General features: G+C 39.1%; 1 protein-coding gene across 2 annotated transcripts in view; it reads left to right on the top strand.

The window, feature by feature from the left end:
* Positions 1-9,907, top strand: part of MBD3 (methyl-CpG binding domain protein 3) — a 50,619-nt gene extending 40,712 nt beyond the window's left edge. For both annotated transcript variants that reach the window (XM_075352616.1, XM_075352617.1), the window contains exons 3-6: positions 1,068-1,205; positions 1,298-1,388; positions 4,775-4,952; positions 8,886-9,907. In XM_075352616.1, coding sequence (XP_075208731.1) covers positions 1,068-1,205; positions 1,298-1,388; positions 4,775-4,952; positions 8,886-9,060 — 582 coding nt within the window. In that variant the 3' untranslated portion in view covers positions 9,061-9,907. The remainder of the gene's footprint in view (positions 1-1,067; positions 1,206-1,297; positions 1,389-4,774; positions 4,953-8,885) is intronic.
* Positions 9,908-16,166: the final 6,259 nt, after the last annotated feature.

The following is a 16,166-nucleotide window of genomic DNA, read 5'->3' as shown; positions in this document are numbered from 1 at the left end:
GAAAAGTCACATGGTCCGTGTGCAAACACGGACGTGTGAGGCACATCAGAGAAAAACATGGGTACGTGTGACATCCGTGTTACAAAACGCATGTCACAGGTTCCTAAAACACGGACGTCTGAAACCAGCCTACGGCAGTGCGCTGGATCCGACAAAGTGGAGAAAAGCTGGATGTGTGAAACCACTAGCTTACCCCGGCTCTCGGCACACGTGTGCCGGAGCCGGCGTAGGCTGGTAACCATGGTACACATTGGGTAACTATGGAAACCGCTTTGCATAGTTACCCGATGTGTACCATGGTTACTAGCTTACCCCGGCTACCTGCCCATTCAGATCGTTGGTCTCCCACTGTCAAACACGCCGATGCGTGCTGCACAGCAGGAGACCAACAAGCAAAAAAATAAACCAGCACTGTCGCTTTGCATAGTTACCCAATGTGTACCATAGTTATCAGCTTACCGACGTACGTAACGTGTACGTGGTAACAAATGGTACACAATCCTGTAACTATGGAAAGCGCTTTCGTTAGTTACCCAATGTGTACCATGGTTACCACCTTACCCCCGGCTCCTGGCACACGTGTGCTTGAGCCGGTGTACGCTGGTAACCATGGTACACATCGGGTAACTAAGCAAAGCGCTTTGCATACTTACCCGATTGTGTAACATGGTTACCAGTGTACGCCAGCTCCCTGCCCATTCAGATCGATGGTCTCCCACTGTCAAACACGCTGATGCGTGCTGCACAGCGGGAGACCAACGAGCAAGAAATGAACCATCATTATTCAAGACTTGATGATTATATTATTATTCAATCTGCTAACCTACATACACATTCTAGACTACCCGATACGTTAAAATCGGGCCACCTTCTAGTATGTATATATTTATTTTTTTAAATATGGGAAAAAAAGCTTCAAAATCAATTAATCTGATCGGTAAGGGTGAAAGCTACTCTTTAAAGAGGCCATTGTGCACAAAGAAGGAAAAATATCACTGAACAGAACTGCAGGAACAAAAGTGACACTGTTCTGTTCCAATTACATTCTAGCGGTTTTCTTTTTGTAGGGAAAGCCTGATCTGAACACAGCACTTCCAGTTAGACAGACTGCCTCCATCTTCAAGCAACCTGTCACTAAAGTGACAAACCATCCTACCAATAAAGTGAAAAGTGACCCCCAGAAAGCAGTTGACCAGCCACGTCAGGTAGCTAATTACAAAACGTCTTCAAGAAATATTTTGAGGAGTATACTTTCCCAGGAGTAATCTTTTACTTTTTTTTTATCCTATAAAAACAGCTTTTTTGGGAAAAGAAACTGAGTGGCTTAAATGCTTTTGATATAGCCGAAGAGCTTGTGAAAACTATGGAATTGCCAAAAGGGCTTCAAGGTGAGTAATTTTATTTATTTATTTTTTTTATTAACTACTACGTTTTGCAAAATTCTCAAATTATTTTTTTTTTCTTGTTTGTGCCCAAAAAGTTAAATTATGATCACTTAATTTTCATGTATATTTTTTTTCTGATTATTTTCTATTTATACCATCTTTGGAGGATGCAGTTATATATATATTATATTATATATTATATATATATATATTATATATATATTATATATATATATTATATATACTGATTTATTTCACTGAGCCATTGTGAAATATAATCCTAGATGCCTATAACCCACCATGTGGGCATCTCACTCTACTGGATTTATTTGTGTTTAACCCCTTCATGACATGCGCCGTATCTGTACGGCACTGTGGTAAGCGTGTTCCCGCAAATCACTTTACGGGTATGGTGCAATGATTGCACCAGCTCACTAGCAGCGCCGGTGAAATAATCAACATTTTGTTCATTATATACCGTAGCTGACACCCTGCAGTAACACCCAAGATCAATGTTAGTACTGATTGTTTGATTAACCCTTCTGATGTAAGTAGTGAACGTAGCATCAATCTGCTTACGTCATGTCCATGGTTTTCATGGTCACCCCTCCCCCCCTCCATGAGAGGTGATTCAGGTATGGTGGCCTGTGAGGTCTTACTTTGAGCAGGACCTGACATTTTTTTACCAATAGATATATTTATGTAAAAACAAAATTAAACAAAGTACATAAATTTTGTAAAAGTGCTTACAGAATGACCTGATCTATAAAACTGTTACATTAATTCACTGAAAGGGTAATAACGCAAAAAAAGGTCAACTATGCTGTTTCATAATATTATTGAAAAAAGTGAATAAAGCACGATTAAAAAGTCAGTTGTAAATAAAATTGGTATAGCTTGAAACGTCTTGTTTTGCAAAAAATGAGCCCCCACTGGAAAAATAATAAGACTACAGCTTTCAGTATAGTGATGCAAAAACAATATTTTTGTATAAAATGGATTTTATTGTATAAAATCAGCAAAACATAAAAGAACAATATCTGGCATCGCTGTAAACGTACTGACCCAAAGAATAAAGCTGTCATCAATTTTACCACCAGGTGAACAGCATTTTAAAAAAAAAAAAACACAACCTCACAGCCATTTTGTTTTTCCAGCCAATTCTGAGCTCGCAAATGCATCTTTCAGTATGAACGTGTAGTGTGCCTGATCCACATTTAGCGTTCAGATGTTTGGCATTACTGTGAGCTGGGCACTACAATGGCAGATTTACAATTTTTACTCGATGATAAACTCAGAGGGGTATACTTTCCAAAATGGGTGGGAGACTTGAGGGGCAGTTCTGGCACTTAGGGGCTCTGTATATGGAGTCCGCAAACTATTGTATGAAAATCTGTGCTCAGATAGTGAAATAGCACCACTTCCTTCCGAAGTCTCGTCGAGTAGCGAAGCAGCACTGTACAGCCACATATGGGGTATTGCCAAGTTTAGCACAAATTGTGTAACAAACTTTCCCCATGTGAGAAGGTAAAATTTGTAACTAAATTAAAGTGTTTTTTTGGTAAAAATGTAATTATATTTTTTTCCTCACTGCCCAATAGTATAAACTTTTGTGACTCATCTGTAGTGTCAATATTACCAAAGCATTCCTAGATTAATTCATTGGCAGGTGTAGTTTGTAAAATGGGAGAGGGATTGCTGTCCTGGTTCCTCAGCGGCTCTGCCAATGTGACTTGGCACCCTCAGACCATAACAGCAAAGTGTGCACTGCATGATAGCACTGCTTCCCTTCTGAGCTTTGCACTGTGCCTTAAAAGTAGTTTTTGACCACATGGGGTTTTGGCAAACTCTGGAGAAATTGCACAACAAATTGTACCATCTACTTTCTGCTATTACCCTTTTGAAGTTAATTAAAAATTTAAGGCTAAATCAATATTTTTGTCGTAAAAATTACAATTTTAATTTTCATGGCTCAACATCATAAAATTCTGTGACATACCTAGGAGCTCAAGGTGCTCACCAAACATCCAGATCAATTCTTTGAGGGGTCTAGTTTCCAAAATGGGGTCACTTATGAGGCAGCAGCTCCACTGTGTAGGCACCTCGGGGGCTCTATAAACGTGACATGGCGTCTAACAATTCTAGCCAATCTCTATCTCCAAAATTCAAATGGCGCTCCTTTCCTTCCAAGTTTTCCATCACATACAGGGCATCCCCATACTCTTGAGTAATTGCACAACAAATTGTATGGTCCATTTTCTCCTGTTACCATTTGTGTAAATGAAAAATGTGGCGCTAAAGGAACATTTATGTAATGTTATTTATTAACTATTTTGTGCGACCTAACACTCTAGTTTACTAGAGTTTGAAAATGCCAAAGGGTTCAAATTTTTTTGTCAATTTTTAATATTTCACATCTAAACGGAAAAAATATCCCTCTAAATTCACCACCAATATGTAGTACAATATGTCATGACAAAATAATCTCCAAATCACCTTGATCAGTTTAAGCGTTCCAGAGTTATCTCCTCATAAAGTGACGCTGGTCAGGAAGGTGAAGGCAGGCTTTGGGGGTGATCTGACCTTGCATCGTACAGATTCAGCTAGTAGTGGCTGCAGTTAGCCCTAATTTTCATGGCTTCTAAGGCCCCTTTCACACATCAGTTTTTTTTTGCCATGAGTCACAATCTGTTGGCTCAACGGATTGATGGATCTGTCCCAGATTGTGGAAAAACTGATGCGATAGATCTGTCGAAAAAATGGATCCATCGCATCAGGTTGTTTTTTTTTCAGCCCAACAGTGTTTTTACACCCTATCTGAGCATGCTCATTTAAAAAACAAAACAAAACTGATCCGTTGCCAGATTCCGTCATTTGACAGATTACGACGGATCCTGCACAAATAGGCTTCCATTCTACCAAACGACGGACAGTGATGGATCCGTTGCTGTTCTTTTTTTTTTTTTTTTTTTTTTTTTTTCTTTTTGACGTACAGAAAAAAAAGTTACTGTGGACGTCATCTCTATCTGACAGACAAACATTTTTTGAGGAAACGTGAGGCAATCCGTTGCTAATACAAGTCAATGAAAAAAAGAACAGATCCAGCGGCATCAGTCGCTAAATCTGTTTTGTTTTTTGTTTTTTTCAAAATTTGACGGATTATGACTGGCAAAAAACTGATAACAAGCTGGTCTGCATTTAGACCCCTTTCACACATCAGACTTTGGTAAAGCAGCTGAAATCTCCTTATCACCAGGCAGTAGTAGGTGGCTGCAAATATATTATTACATGGTGATCATAGCTGTTTTCTCATAATTGGCTATACAGTGTTTCGTGTAATCTTTTTACCTTACTAATGATGGTGTTCCTGATGTTTTCTTCACTCCTAGGTGTGGGTCCTGGATGCACTGATGAAACTCTCCTTTCTGCTATTGCTAGTGCTTTACATACAAGCACCATGCCCATCACAGGGCAATTGTCTGCTGCGGTGGAGAAAAATCCAGGAGTGTGGCTTAACACTTCTCAGCCACTTTGCAAAGCATTCATGGTTACAGATGAGGACATCAGGTAGCTGTATACCATTACAGTATGTTTTATGGAAAATTAGATGGTTTTGTAAAGCTAGATAATTGCACAATTTAATTCACTTAATCAGTGTTTTTCTTTCCTTTTGACTGAAAAAATATATGGCTAGTAGCTTGCATATGTGGAACCTAACCATTTGGTATTAGGCTGTCATCCTAAATTTGGAGCTAGACTATTCTACTACTGCTGGGATTACTGAACTCCCATCCCAGTCATTTGTTAAAATATGAAAACTAATGTCATACTATAACTCTTTTTTTTTTTTTTTTTTTTTTTATTCACCACCCCATATGATTGTCAAAAGTGATCAAAACGTCATATGTACCTCAAACATTCCAGAACATTTTTTGGCTCTCAGATAATAAAGACATAAGAATAAATATATAAATCTAAAAAAGTCTAATTGGGTAATAGAGAAAAAACTGGTAATCGGTTATTCTTTCTTCCACCCACACTGATCATGGCCATTTTTAGCCCCTTTAATACCGCTGTTAATTATGGCATCTAGATGGTTAACTGTGAGCGAGCTCCCTTTCAGGTCTCTGGCTACTATACCCCAAGGCTTTGGCAACTTTCAGGGCCTGCAAGTCATATCACTTTTCTTCCCTTCCATAACCATGCGGTCGTACAGGCTGTGTCCGAGCGCTCGACTGCTCATTCCAAGTACTGAGCTTGGTAGTGCTCGCTCATCACCAGTCAAAACGAAAAAAAAAGCACAGAATTTGGTATTGTTACGTCCAGAACGACCCAAACTATAAAACTGTCACATTTGTCTCTTAAAAAAAAAAATGCCATAAATTTAGCTGTATAATCATACTGCCTTGCAGTCCATACATTCTAAAGCAACCAAGTCATGAGAACAAATATAAAAACTTAATGTCATCTCAAATTGCAAACAAAAGCCCTCTAACTGCTTTGTTGGCAGAAAAATAAGTTCTAGTGCTCAGAACATGGCAATGCAAAAACAAAATGTGTGAAATAAGTGTAAAGTAGCAAATCATAATGTATAAAAATCAGACTTCACTGTAATCCTTCTGACCCAAAGAATAAAGCTGTGTTATCAAATATACTGAAGGCGTAAAAATAGAAGTAAAAACAATTCCAGAATTGTTCATTCTGTGTTGGTTAAAGTATTGTGTCCCAAAATACTACTAAGAACTTCAACTCCTCCTGAAAAAAATCAAGCCCTCATACAGAATCTGTCAGCCCAAAAAGATGATGAAAAGCTGTAGCTGTCAGAATATGGAAATGAAGACACAATTTGATTCACCCCCTTTACGACCAAGGATATATATGTCCTTGGCTGTTTCTGTCCCTTTTAATGCTGGCTCATGCCGCAAGCTTGCATTATTCCCCGCACATGTCTACTTATCTGATCAACAGACATGTGCAGCTAACAGATGCAAGTGGATCTCTGATGGATGCTGGCCAGGGGCCGGCATTCACAGGCACAGGGGTCATCAGCTGACTCCTGGCTGTCATGACAACCCATCGACGCCCTGCTGTCACGTGACAGGTGCATAATGAGCGGAATAAATGACACGTCTGTCTGCCTGTGTTAAGGTAAAGTATATCTTTGTTAGCCAGTAGAGATAAAAAATTGTTTAAAACAACTGAGAGTCCTCAGTGGTTGATACCTTTTTAATGGCTAACTGAAAAGATGGTAATATATAGCAAGCTTTCCAGACTACTCAGGTCTCTTCATCAGGCATGGTATAACACAAAATCTGAAGAGTCACATATTTATACACAACAGGACATAGAATGGGGCAGTAAATAAAACAGGTTATGTGAAGTTGCGTGTGTTAAATGACACTTTCAGTGTTTGACAGTGGCATTTAACTGGCTAACAGTGGTTGGGTATTGGGTCACTTGATGGCTGATTAAATCAGCTGTTAAGGGCCAGGAAAGATGCTCAGCATGTGAGCCTGCATCAAAGGACCCAGCTAATAATAATAATAATTAATTTTATTCATTTATATAGCGCTATTAATTCCACAGCGCTTTACATACATTGGCAACACTGTCCCCATTGGGGCTCACAATCTAAATTCCCTATCTGTATGTCTTTGAAGTGTGGGAGGAAACCGGAGTACCTGGAGGAAACCCACGCAAACACAGGGAGAACATACAAACTCCTTGCAGATGGTGTCCTTGGTGGGATTTGAACCCAGGACCCCAGCACTGTAAGACTGCAATGCTAACCACTGAGCCACCGTGCCGCCCATGACGGCTCCAGCTAATGACGTTAATATGCATCATCTATCGCAAAGGGGTTAACACATTTGTTGGGCGCTTTCTCATTGTATACACTAAATGTAGATGAGACATGTGGTCTTCATATCCAGGGCTTTTGCACATATGATCAATAGGTGGCTCATTTCTAGATTATTTTAGTTGTTGGTTGTTTTTGTTTTTTTTTTTTTATTGTAGTGCATTAAACTGAGATATTCTATGAAGAAAAAATACCTGACCGGTGCAGCATAGATCAATGAAGAATCATAAAACCATCACCGATACTGTAAAAAAAAAAAAATGATAAGCAATGAGGCAAAAAAATGACGTTTTTCCCTGTGGCAGAAGTATGCAACTGCCATAGCATTGCATCTGCAGCTATTTTATGTTCTGAAATCCAGGTTAACATTCCTGTTAACTCACTCCTATCTCTCTGCCAGTATACTACCCATTTCCGTGGGTTCCTTATGCCAAACATGTATAGTGGATACTTTCCTTCATAGGAAAATGGCCAAGATGTGGTGTTGATGTATCGGCACCAAATGGAGGTTCTTTATAGCAATGTCTCCTACTTCATAGGATTCAGTGTGAATACAGGAGAAAAAAAAAAGCATATACTGCAAAATTGATAATTTATTGTTCAAAATGTTGAAAGTGGTGATAGAGATACAAGAAATGTGCAAAAAATTTGCATACGATAAAGCAAAAACTCTCCCCTTGAAGAAGCATATATCTTAAAAGTGAAATATACATTGGGATTGGGGGACTTGTGACGATTTGAAGAGTTCAGTGTGGTCTTCTCCAACCAGGCTAGATATGTACTGGTTTAGTTTTATGGTACCAATACATGCAGCTATTGTTTGGCTGAGATGTTGTTACATATATGGTACCATCTGCATTATGCCCAATATATATATATATATATATATATATATATATATATATATGTATGTATGTATGTATGTATGTATGTATGTATGTATGTATGTATGTATGTGTGTATGTATATATATATATATATATATATATATATATATATATATATATATATATATATATATATATATATATAGATATATATAGATATATATATATATATATATATATATATATATATATATATATATATATATATATATATATATATATATATATATATAATATATATATATATGTGTGTATATATATATATATATTAATGTGTATGTATATATATATTTTATTGTTATAATACAGTTTTGATAGTATATGAAAAATAACTGTTGGCAACTTATTTATAATATCCACACACTTTGTTTAGTGTATATATATATGTTTGCTTTTACTTATTGGTGCAGCCAAGCTGCTCATCCCCCTACCTGTTTGATTTTATCGTATGCAATTTTTTTTGCACATTTCTTGTATCTATATCACTACTTTCAGCATTTTGCACAAGAAATTATCAATTTTGCAGTATATTCTCATTTCTTCCCCTGTGTTCATGTTATATTTTGGGCAGTTGCATATCTGGTTATTATAAACCATGTGATTACTCAGATTACCTAAAAATATGGCTGTTTGGGTCTTCTTTCTCGTTGGTAGCATTCAGTATTGTGGGGCTGCCCACTGTGCTTCACTTGTTTGCTTCTCCATGTGGATTTGTCCTATATACAGACACTAAAAATGTTCCACACCTTACAGGAAACAGGAAGAACTTGTGCAGCAGGTGAGGAAAAAGTTGGAAGAAGCTCTCATGGCGGACATGTTAGCTCATGTAGAGGAGATATCAAAGGATGGTGGTGCCCCACTTGATAAAGACCTTGATGAGGATGAAGAAGAGGAAGCTGTCCGAGGACAGGAAGCAGATGATGTATAGTGAGAATTTAGTCTGCTTCTTTCAATATTGTAGACATTTGTGACCTGTCCTAAGACACCCCCCCCACCCCCACCCTTCCCTTTTGCACCAGGTCTGATGCAGAAACATTTCTTCTCACAGCTACACAAAACCCTTCAACAAATGTACCAGGGGAAGATTTGTAGATCTGGAGCCTTGTTCTTAAACTTTAGTCACTACAGGTTTTCCGCAGTTTTTACATTTAAGTACATCTGTGCTTTTGTGAAGTTTTCACCTCTGTGTTTTAAGTTTCACACTTTAAAAAGGTGTGCTGTGTTAACCTGGGTAGTAAGAAGTACCTCCCCTGTTAGTGTAGTGTTAGTTTTACAGTGTAAACATACCTATTTTTTTTTTTTTTTTCATTCTGGTGATTTTTAGTTTTTTAAAAAATGGTGGTTGCGTATAAGAGGGACCTGCCAGGTCATATGCTGTCAGTTTATTATATACATCACTATTCTCTTTAATGACTTTTTCTGGAGCATTCTTCAGAATTATGTGCCACATAGATTTTAATAAAATGTAAATTTAAGCTTTGTGTTGGTGCTTGCAACACAAACTTAGTCTCTACTGCATCAATATTTCTAACCTCCCTTTTAAAAGTTCACCAATCAGGATTTTCCTATATAACCTAAAGCTAGTGCTATACTGCCACTATTAGGGCTGATTCTCTACATACCTTTAGGTGTCAGCTAGGATGTATAGGTTTTGAAACACAATTAAAGTTTGTAAAATCAGCTTGTTGAGTGACAGCAGCTGCTGATAGCTGGGGTGGGTATTCAGAGTGATTACTGCCCCCTGCCTATCCATCCTCCACCTGTTATTTATACTAATTCTATTATAGAAGTGTTTTACTAACTGACTAGAATGACTTGTGCTGATCTCACACCCATGTGACCAGAAGGGGCGGGGCCTCAGCCAACATAGCTGATACCAGGAAGGAAGATTATTTTTCTGTTGGCTGAGGCCCCGCCCCTTCTGGTCATATGGGTATGACATCAGCACAGGTCCTTCTAGTCAGTTAGTAAAACAATTCTATAATAGAATTAGCATATATAACGGGGAGGATGGGTACGCAGGAGGGCGGGAATAACTATGAATACCCACCCCAGCTATTGGCTAATCGGCAGCTGCTGTCACTCTAAAAGCTGCTCATTTTACAAACTTTACTTGCTTGTGTTTCAAAACCTATACATCCTAGTTGACAACTAGGTATGTATAGAATCAGCCTGATTAGCCTAAGGCCTGTTCTATAGTTACACTATCTAGGAAATCCTGGTGATTGGTGTGCTTTTAAGGAAAAATTATCAGTCAACATAATTGATACCTCTTCTCAACCCAGGACGTACAAGGTGTTGGCTCTGTTACCTAGCTAGCAACTGCCTCTTACAGCAGAGATCAGAACTAGCTCCAAGCTCTGACATTTAAGTGGTGCAGTGCCGGTAAAGCGTTTGTTCCAGGGCTCATTAAAGCTACTTCCCCTTCGACTCCCCTTGAGGGGCTTCATACGAGACCTGATATTTACTGTATACTAGCAGTAAATATGTTCAGCTGCTTGATTGGCACTATGACTATAAGCAAACTAATCCACTATGTTTCCATTTCTAAATCTCTCAAAAATATGATGGGTAACTATCATAAAGACTCTAAATAATAAAACATAACCTTAAAATAAACAGGGATGATCCCAAAGCAACACTTGAAGAGCCTAGTCTTTTATCCCTGAGTTTGAAACACTAGGTACACATAAATCGGAGAAGCCTAAAAACCTACCATATCATAAAGTGCAAAGTGATAAACCATGTCAGTATAAAATCCTTATTCTCTCCAATCCAGAGGGAAAGTAGTAGTCCGTAGAGCCCCAGGGGGGGAAGCAGTCAGTAGCGAAGAAGTGTTTTTCATTCTCTGTCTCACTCTGCCCTGTGTAGTGGCCCCCACTGAGTAAGGCAATACCCAAGTGTGGGACTGAACTTGGTGTCTCCAAAAGAAAAAAAAAAAAAAATCACTCCCAATGATGAGGCATCCACAGCAGAGTGCACGTGCTGGGTAAAAGGTTATTAAACGCATGTACCATATAGTTAAGCGGGTACAGAGACATCCAGGGTCCTGTAGTGAATGTAGAACTTCATTGTACAATGCTATCTTTTTTTCATTTTTACTTCATATGTGTTATGTTTTACGCTGTGCACTGTTTCTTTTTGTATGTGTAAATATAAATAAAAAAATTTGTACAAATCCTTAAAATCTTTGTTTATAAACCGCATTCATGTTATATAGTGTAGGATTTTTATTTTTGCTTTGGTTATTGTATGTGTGTGTATTCCGAAAGGTGGTCTTTTAACAATTATCTTTTATGGTATATTGATGGAGTTCAACCAATGGAACACCATAAATAAAGGTGTGAGTCTTGCACATTTCACACTGTCCACTAAGCCTAATACTAGACTCATACTTCCTGTTCTGGACAGCTGACTTTTCAGCAAACATTCTAACAATGAATACAAAATCCTTATAAAGCATCTTAGCAATTTAAGTAAACTATGTGAGCAAAAAAAAAACAAAAAACTCATATGCCCAAATGGAAAGGGCCATATTCCACGTATGCTGAACGAACCGGAGAAAGGAGTGGAGTGCATACAAATATTAAATAGTCATCATTTTATTAAACATGCAAACAGTGCACAGTAAAAAATAAGACAGTGGGGGGGTGAGAGTTTTATGCTGCAGAGGAATATAAATGGATGAAAAGTGAAAGCATTAACAAAGTGCAATATCTCATATTTATCAGCGTGAATAACAAACATCCCAATGCATAATGTGACCCCAAAAAATGAAAACAGGGTTCCAGGGAGTAGCAACTATGTATAGAACAGGAGACAATGCAAATGAATGAGAAGCATGCACGAACAGTCACATTTATAACATATAGCTAAGACACATAGTGGACAGACAACATGATCAAATGTTCAAAGTATTGCACACATACCCATAGCTTAAGTAAACCCAAAAATCCTAGCGGTGGTGGCACAAGCAGGAAGGCGAGCCTCAACGTATGTTTCACAGTTTAATGTTGTAGCATCATTACACCCGGTAGTCCAGGTTTTTGTTTTTTGGGGGGGGTTTAATTTCCCAACTAATCAATCAGGTGATCAGTGATAATCAGTCATGACCACAAGGCTTCGGCGCATGCACTCACGAAAACCGCCCTCACCAGTCCCCGCCCTGATAGTCCAATATCGTCAGCGTGGAAGTATGGACACGTTACTATGGCTCCCAGTCATGCGCAGAGAACAGCAGACATCGAGAACGATAGGACAGAGTGGCAGCACAAGTGCACAATGGTCGAAAAAGTGCATGATAATTAACAGCCGCAACCGATCGCAAAAGCCTTATTGCTATCAAAGTGACAAAATACAACAATCCGTATTATATGGTATCCATTTATACAAATGCCGCACATATAACAATATGTATAAACATAATGATATAATAGTTCATTTAGATATCATGTAGCTCTTTATACCCGGAGCTGCTGACAAGTCTTTGGCTTTGCGATTTTTTTTTTTTCCGTTTGTTTCTATGGTAACTAATGTTGCATCACATGAAAGCCCTGTGTCTAATATATGTTTTCAAAATTTTGTGTTTGTTGCTTATGGCAACAGTGTTCTACGCACACGGGAAAACAAAATGGCTGAGTCTAATGCAATATTCACAGCAACTGAGAGCAGAGGAGAGATAAAAATTTTTGTTTCTGCAAGGAAAGTAAAGGAAAAGATATTCATGGTGATATGTCAGACATTGGGGTTCAATGCCCTTCATATTCCACAGTTAAGAACTGGGTTGCCAAATTTAAAATGGGCCACTTCAGCACCAATGATGAGGAATGTCCCGAACGACCAAGAGTGGTGTTTGTTCCTGAGATCGTTGAGGCTGTTCACAACCTCATACTGGAGACTCGACGAGTTTCAGCTAAAGCAATAGCAGACATCATGGGGATTTCCTGTGAATGTGTTTGTGTCATTATCCATGAACATTTGGACGTGCGGAAGCTATCTGCAAAGTGGGTTCCCAAATGTTTGACAACAGATCAGATAAGCATGCAAGTGAAAACGTCCTGGTCAATTTCTTAGTGTTTCTGGACTGATCAGAACTTCCTGGATCGACTGGTCACTATGGATGAGACCTGGATTTATTTGTATGACCCTGAAAACAAAGAACAGTCAAGAGTGGAGGCACAGTGGTTCTCCTCGTCCAAAAAAGTTCAGGGCGCAAAAATCAGCTACTAAGGTGATGGCATCTGTGTTCTTGGATAAGGAGGGCATGTTGCTAGTGGACTACCTTTTAAAAGGGTTCCACCATCAATGCAAGGTATTACATTGAACTTTTGGACCAATTGGAGGCAGCTCTTAAAGCCAAAAGGCGCGGCAAGCTGTCCAAAGGAATTTTATTCCTGCAAGACACCACCTCCGCTCACACTGCACAAGTGACCACGGCAAAATTGGCAGAGCTGGGCTTCCAGCTGGTTGACCACCCACCTTATTCACCAGATCTATCTTCCTCCGACCATCATCTGTTTCTAAACCTGATGAAACACTTCTAAGGTACCAAATTTCAAACCATTTCTGATGCCATGGCTGCTACGGATGCCTGGTTTGAGGCACAACCGAAATCCTTCTTTTTGCTAGGCTTACAGAACTTGGAATACCGATTGTAAGAAGTGTGTTGACATCAGTGGAGAGTATGTGAAATAAATGTAAAGTTTCATCATCCTATCTCGTTTCTTTCTGGGTAAAGCCAAGGACTTATTAGCAGGCCCTTGTAGTATATTCAGGATGATGACCACAACCTAATCAGACAGAGGTATGGCAAAATACGAAATTACTTACTGGTAATGTTTTTTTCTGAACCCGTGACAGCACCACCAGAGATGGGATCATTCCTTCAAGAACATGAAACCTACAAGATAAAAGGGCAGTACCTCTCCCCGCATTAGTTGATTACAGAGCATGAAAGGACCTCCAGCAGAAGAAAATTATCATAATACTTAACCACAACCATCATACGTCCACGTGAAAGAAGCGTGAAGGACAAAATACTGGTAATACACCCAAGTGCAAGTAGGGAATATAAGGGTGTCGTCATGGATTCAGGAAAAAACTTGACTGGTAAGTAATTTAAAAATTGAGATACTTGGCACACAAAATTGTGCTCTTGAGCCTCAGGCGATTTTAATTCTCCATTTGCCGCTTCCTGTCTGCCCATAAATTGTAGTTTTTTTTTTTTTTTTTTTTTTAACCGAAAGAGAATTTTTTTTGGTAGAGACCCAACAAAAATGAGGTCTCCTTGCCGCTGGCTGTTGGGCTCACACAAACTATGGCAGCCTGCCTGATCTAATAGTATGGGCGTCCCCTAATAAGCTGTGGGCTTGTGACTGTGCATCTGCATGTGTGAGCAGTGCTCTATGCGAGCCACCAGTGTGCAGTTTTATCATCCAGCAATCGCCCCCTCCATTTTTTTTTTTTTTAAGTGTTTGTGTGATTTGCTCCTCCTGCACCTGTGATGCCTCCACTTAGTGGGGGCTTAGCTGTATCCTTCCAGAGTTCTAGTTTTTGGCCTGGGCGACAAATGTACAACTGCAGCCCATCTTTGCTGTAAGTAATGCTTAATTTTTGGAGGATATTTATTCCTCTTTGTTGCTATTTTTATACTCGCATAAACCCGGCCAATTTTGTGTGCGAAGTATCTCAATTTTTACATGTTTTTTTTTCATAGCAGTAATGCATGTCTATATTCCCATATTCATTGTTCCATATATCTTAGTAACAAAAAGGAGACCGCTGCACTCTGTTGTGCTATGTTTCATTTTCAGTTTGCACCTGTTAACATTAAGCTGCTTTCACATCAGCGTTTTTTTGCCTGACAGCAAAAAAACGCAAAACGCATCTGACTGGATCGTGCGGATTGTACGTGCAACGTATGCAACCGCAATTATTATTTTACCGGATCCGTCTGCAGCGGGACACAGAAATTATCGTCGGCACTGGAGTCAGCTGAATTCCTGATCTGACAGCCCGCACACGCTGCGATGGATGCAGGTTAACAGCAGTCACTGCCTGCTGCCGATCACGTGTGACCGTGTGCGGGCTATGTGGTCAGGAGTCAGCTGAGTTCAGATCAGCTGAGGACTCCAGTGTCTGACGATTTAATTGTTCTGTGTCCCCCTGCATACATCGCAGCGTGTGCGGGCTGTGAGGTCAGCTGAATTCGGCCGGCACTGGAGTCAACTGATCTGAACGCAGCTGAACTCATTGAACTCATAGAACAAGTAATCAGATCAGCTGACTCCAGTGTCGGCCGATTACTTGTTCTGTCTCCCGCTGCATCCATTGCAGAGTGTGCGGGCTGGAGTTCAACTGAGTTCAGATCAGCGGACTCCAGTGCCGGCCGAACTCAGCTGACCTTACAAGCCTGCACACACTGCAATGGATGCAGGTGACACAGAACAAGTAGTCTGCCGACACTGGAGTCAGCTGATCGGATTACTTGTTATGCTGGGTGTGTGGTCAGGAGTGTAAGGATTAGTGGGCAGTAAAATGCTTGGGTGCTCAATGTCAAAATATATATATATATATATATATATATATATATATATATATATATATATATATATATATATATATATATATATATATATATATATATATATATATATATATATATATATATATAAATTTTTTTTATTTCTATTCATGAAAAAAAAGAAACCGAAACACATAAGGGGTAAAAAAAAAAAAAATTGTGGGCTCCCGCTGCATTTTCTATTGCTAAGGGTAACCCAAGCAGCTACTGCTTCGCCCTATTTTTGTATGCTAGCCAGGTACAGCAGGCAGGTACGGGCTGCCCCCAACCCTCAGCTGCCTATTTGTATCCGGCTGGGAACCAAAAATATAGGGGGGCCTTTTTTTTTTTTTTTTTTTTTTTTTTTTTTTTTATAAATACTTCATAAATTTTATGAAATAATAAAAAAAAAAACCCATGGGCTTCGGCCAATTTTTGTGTCCAGCCAGGTACAACTAGGCAGCTGGGGATTG

This window comes from Anomaloglossus baeobatrachus, chromosome 1 (genome assembly GCF_048569485.1).
Source record: "Anomaloglossus baeobatrachus isolate aAnoBae1 chromosome 1, aAnoBae1.hap1, whole genome shotgun sequence".
Lineage (NCBI taxonomy): Eukaryota > Metazoa > Chordata > Amphibia > Anura > Aromobatidae > Anomaloglossus > Anomaloglossus baeobatrachus.
The sequence above is the reverse complement of the archived record's forward strand: the minus strand, read 5'-3'. Positions and strand labels throughout refer to the sequence as shown.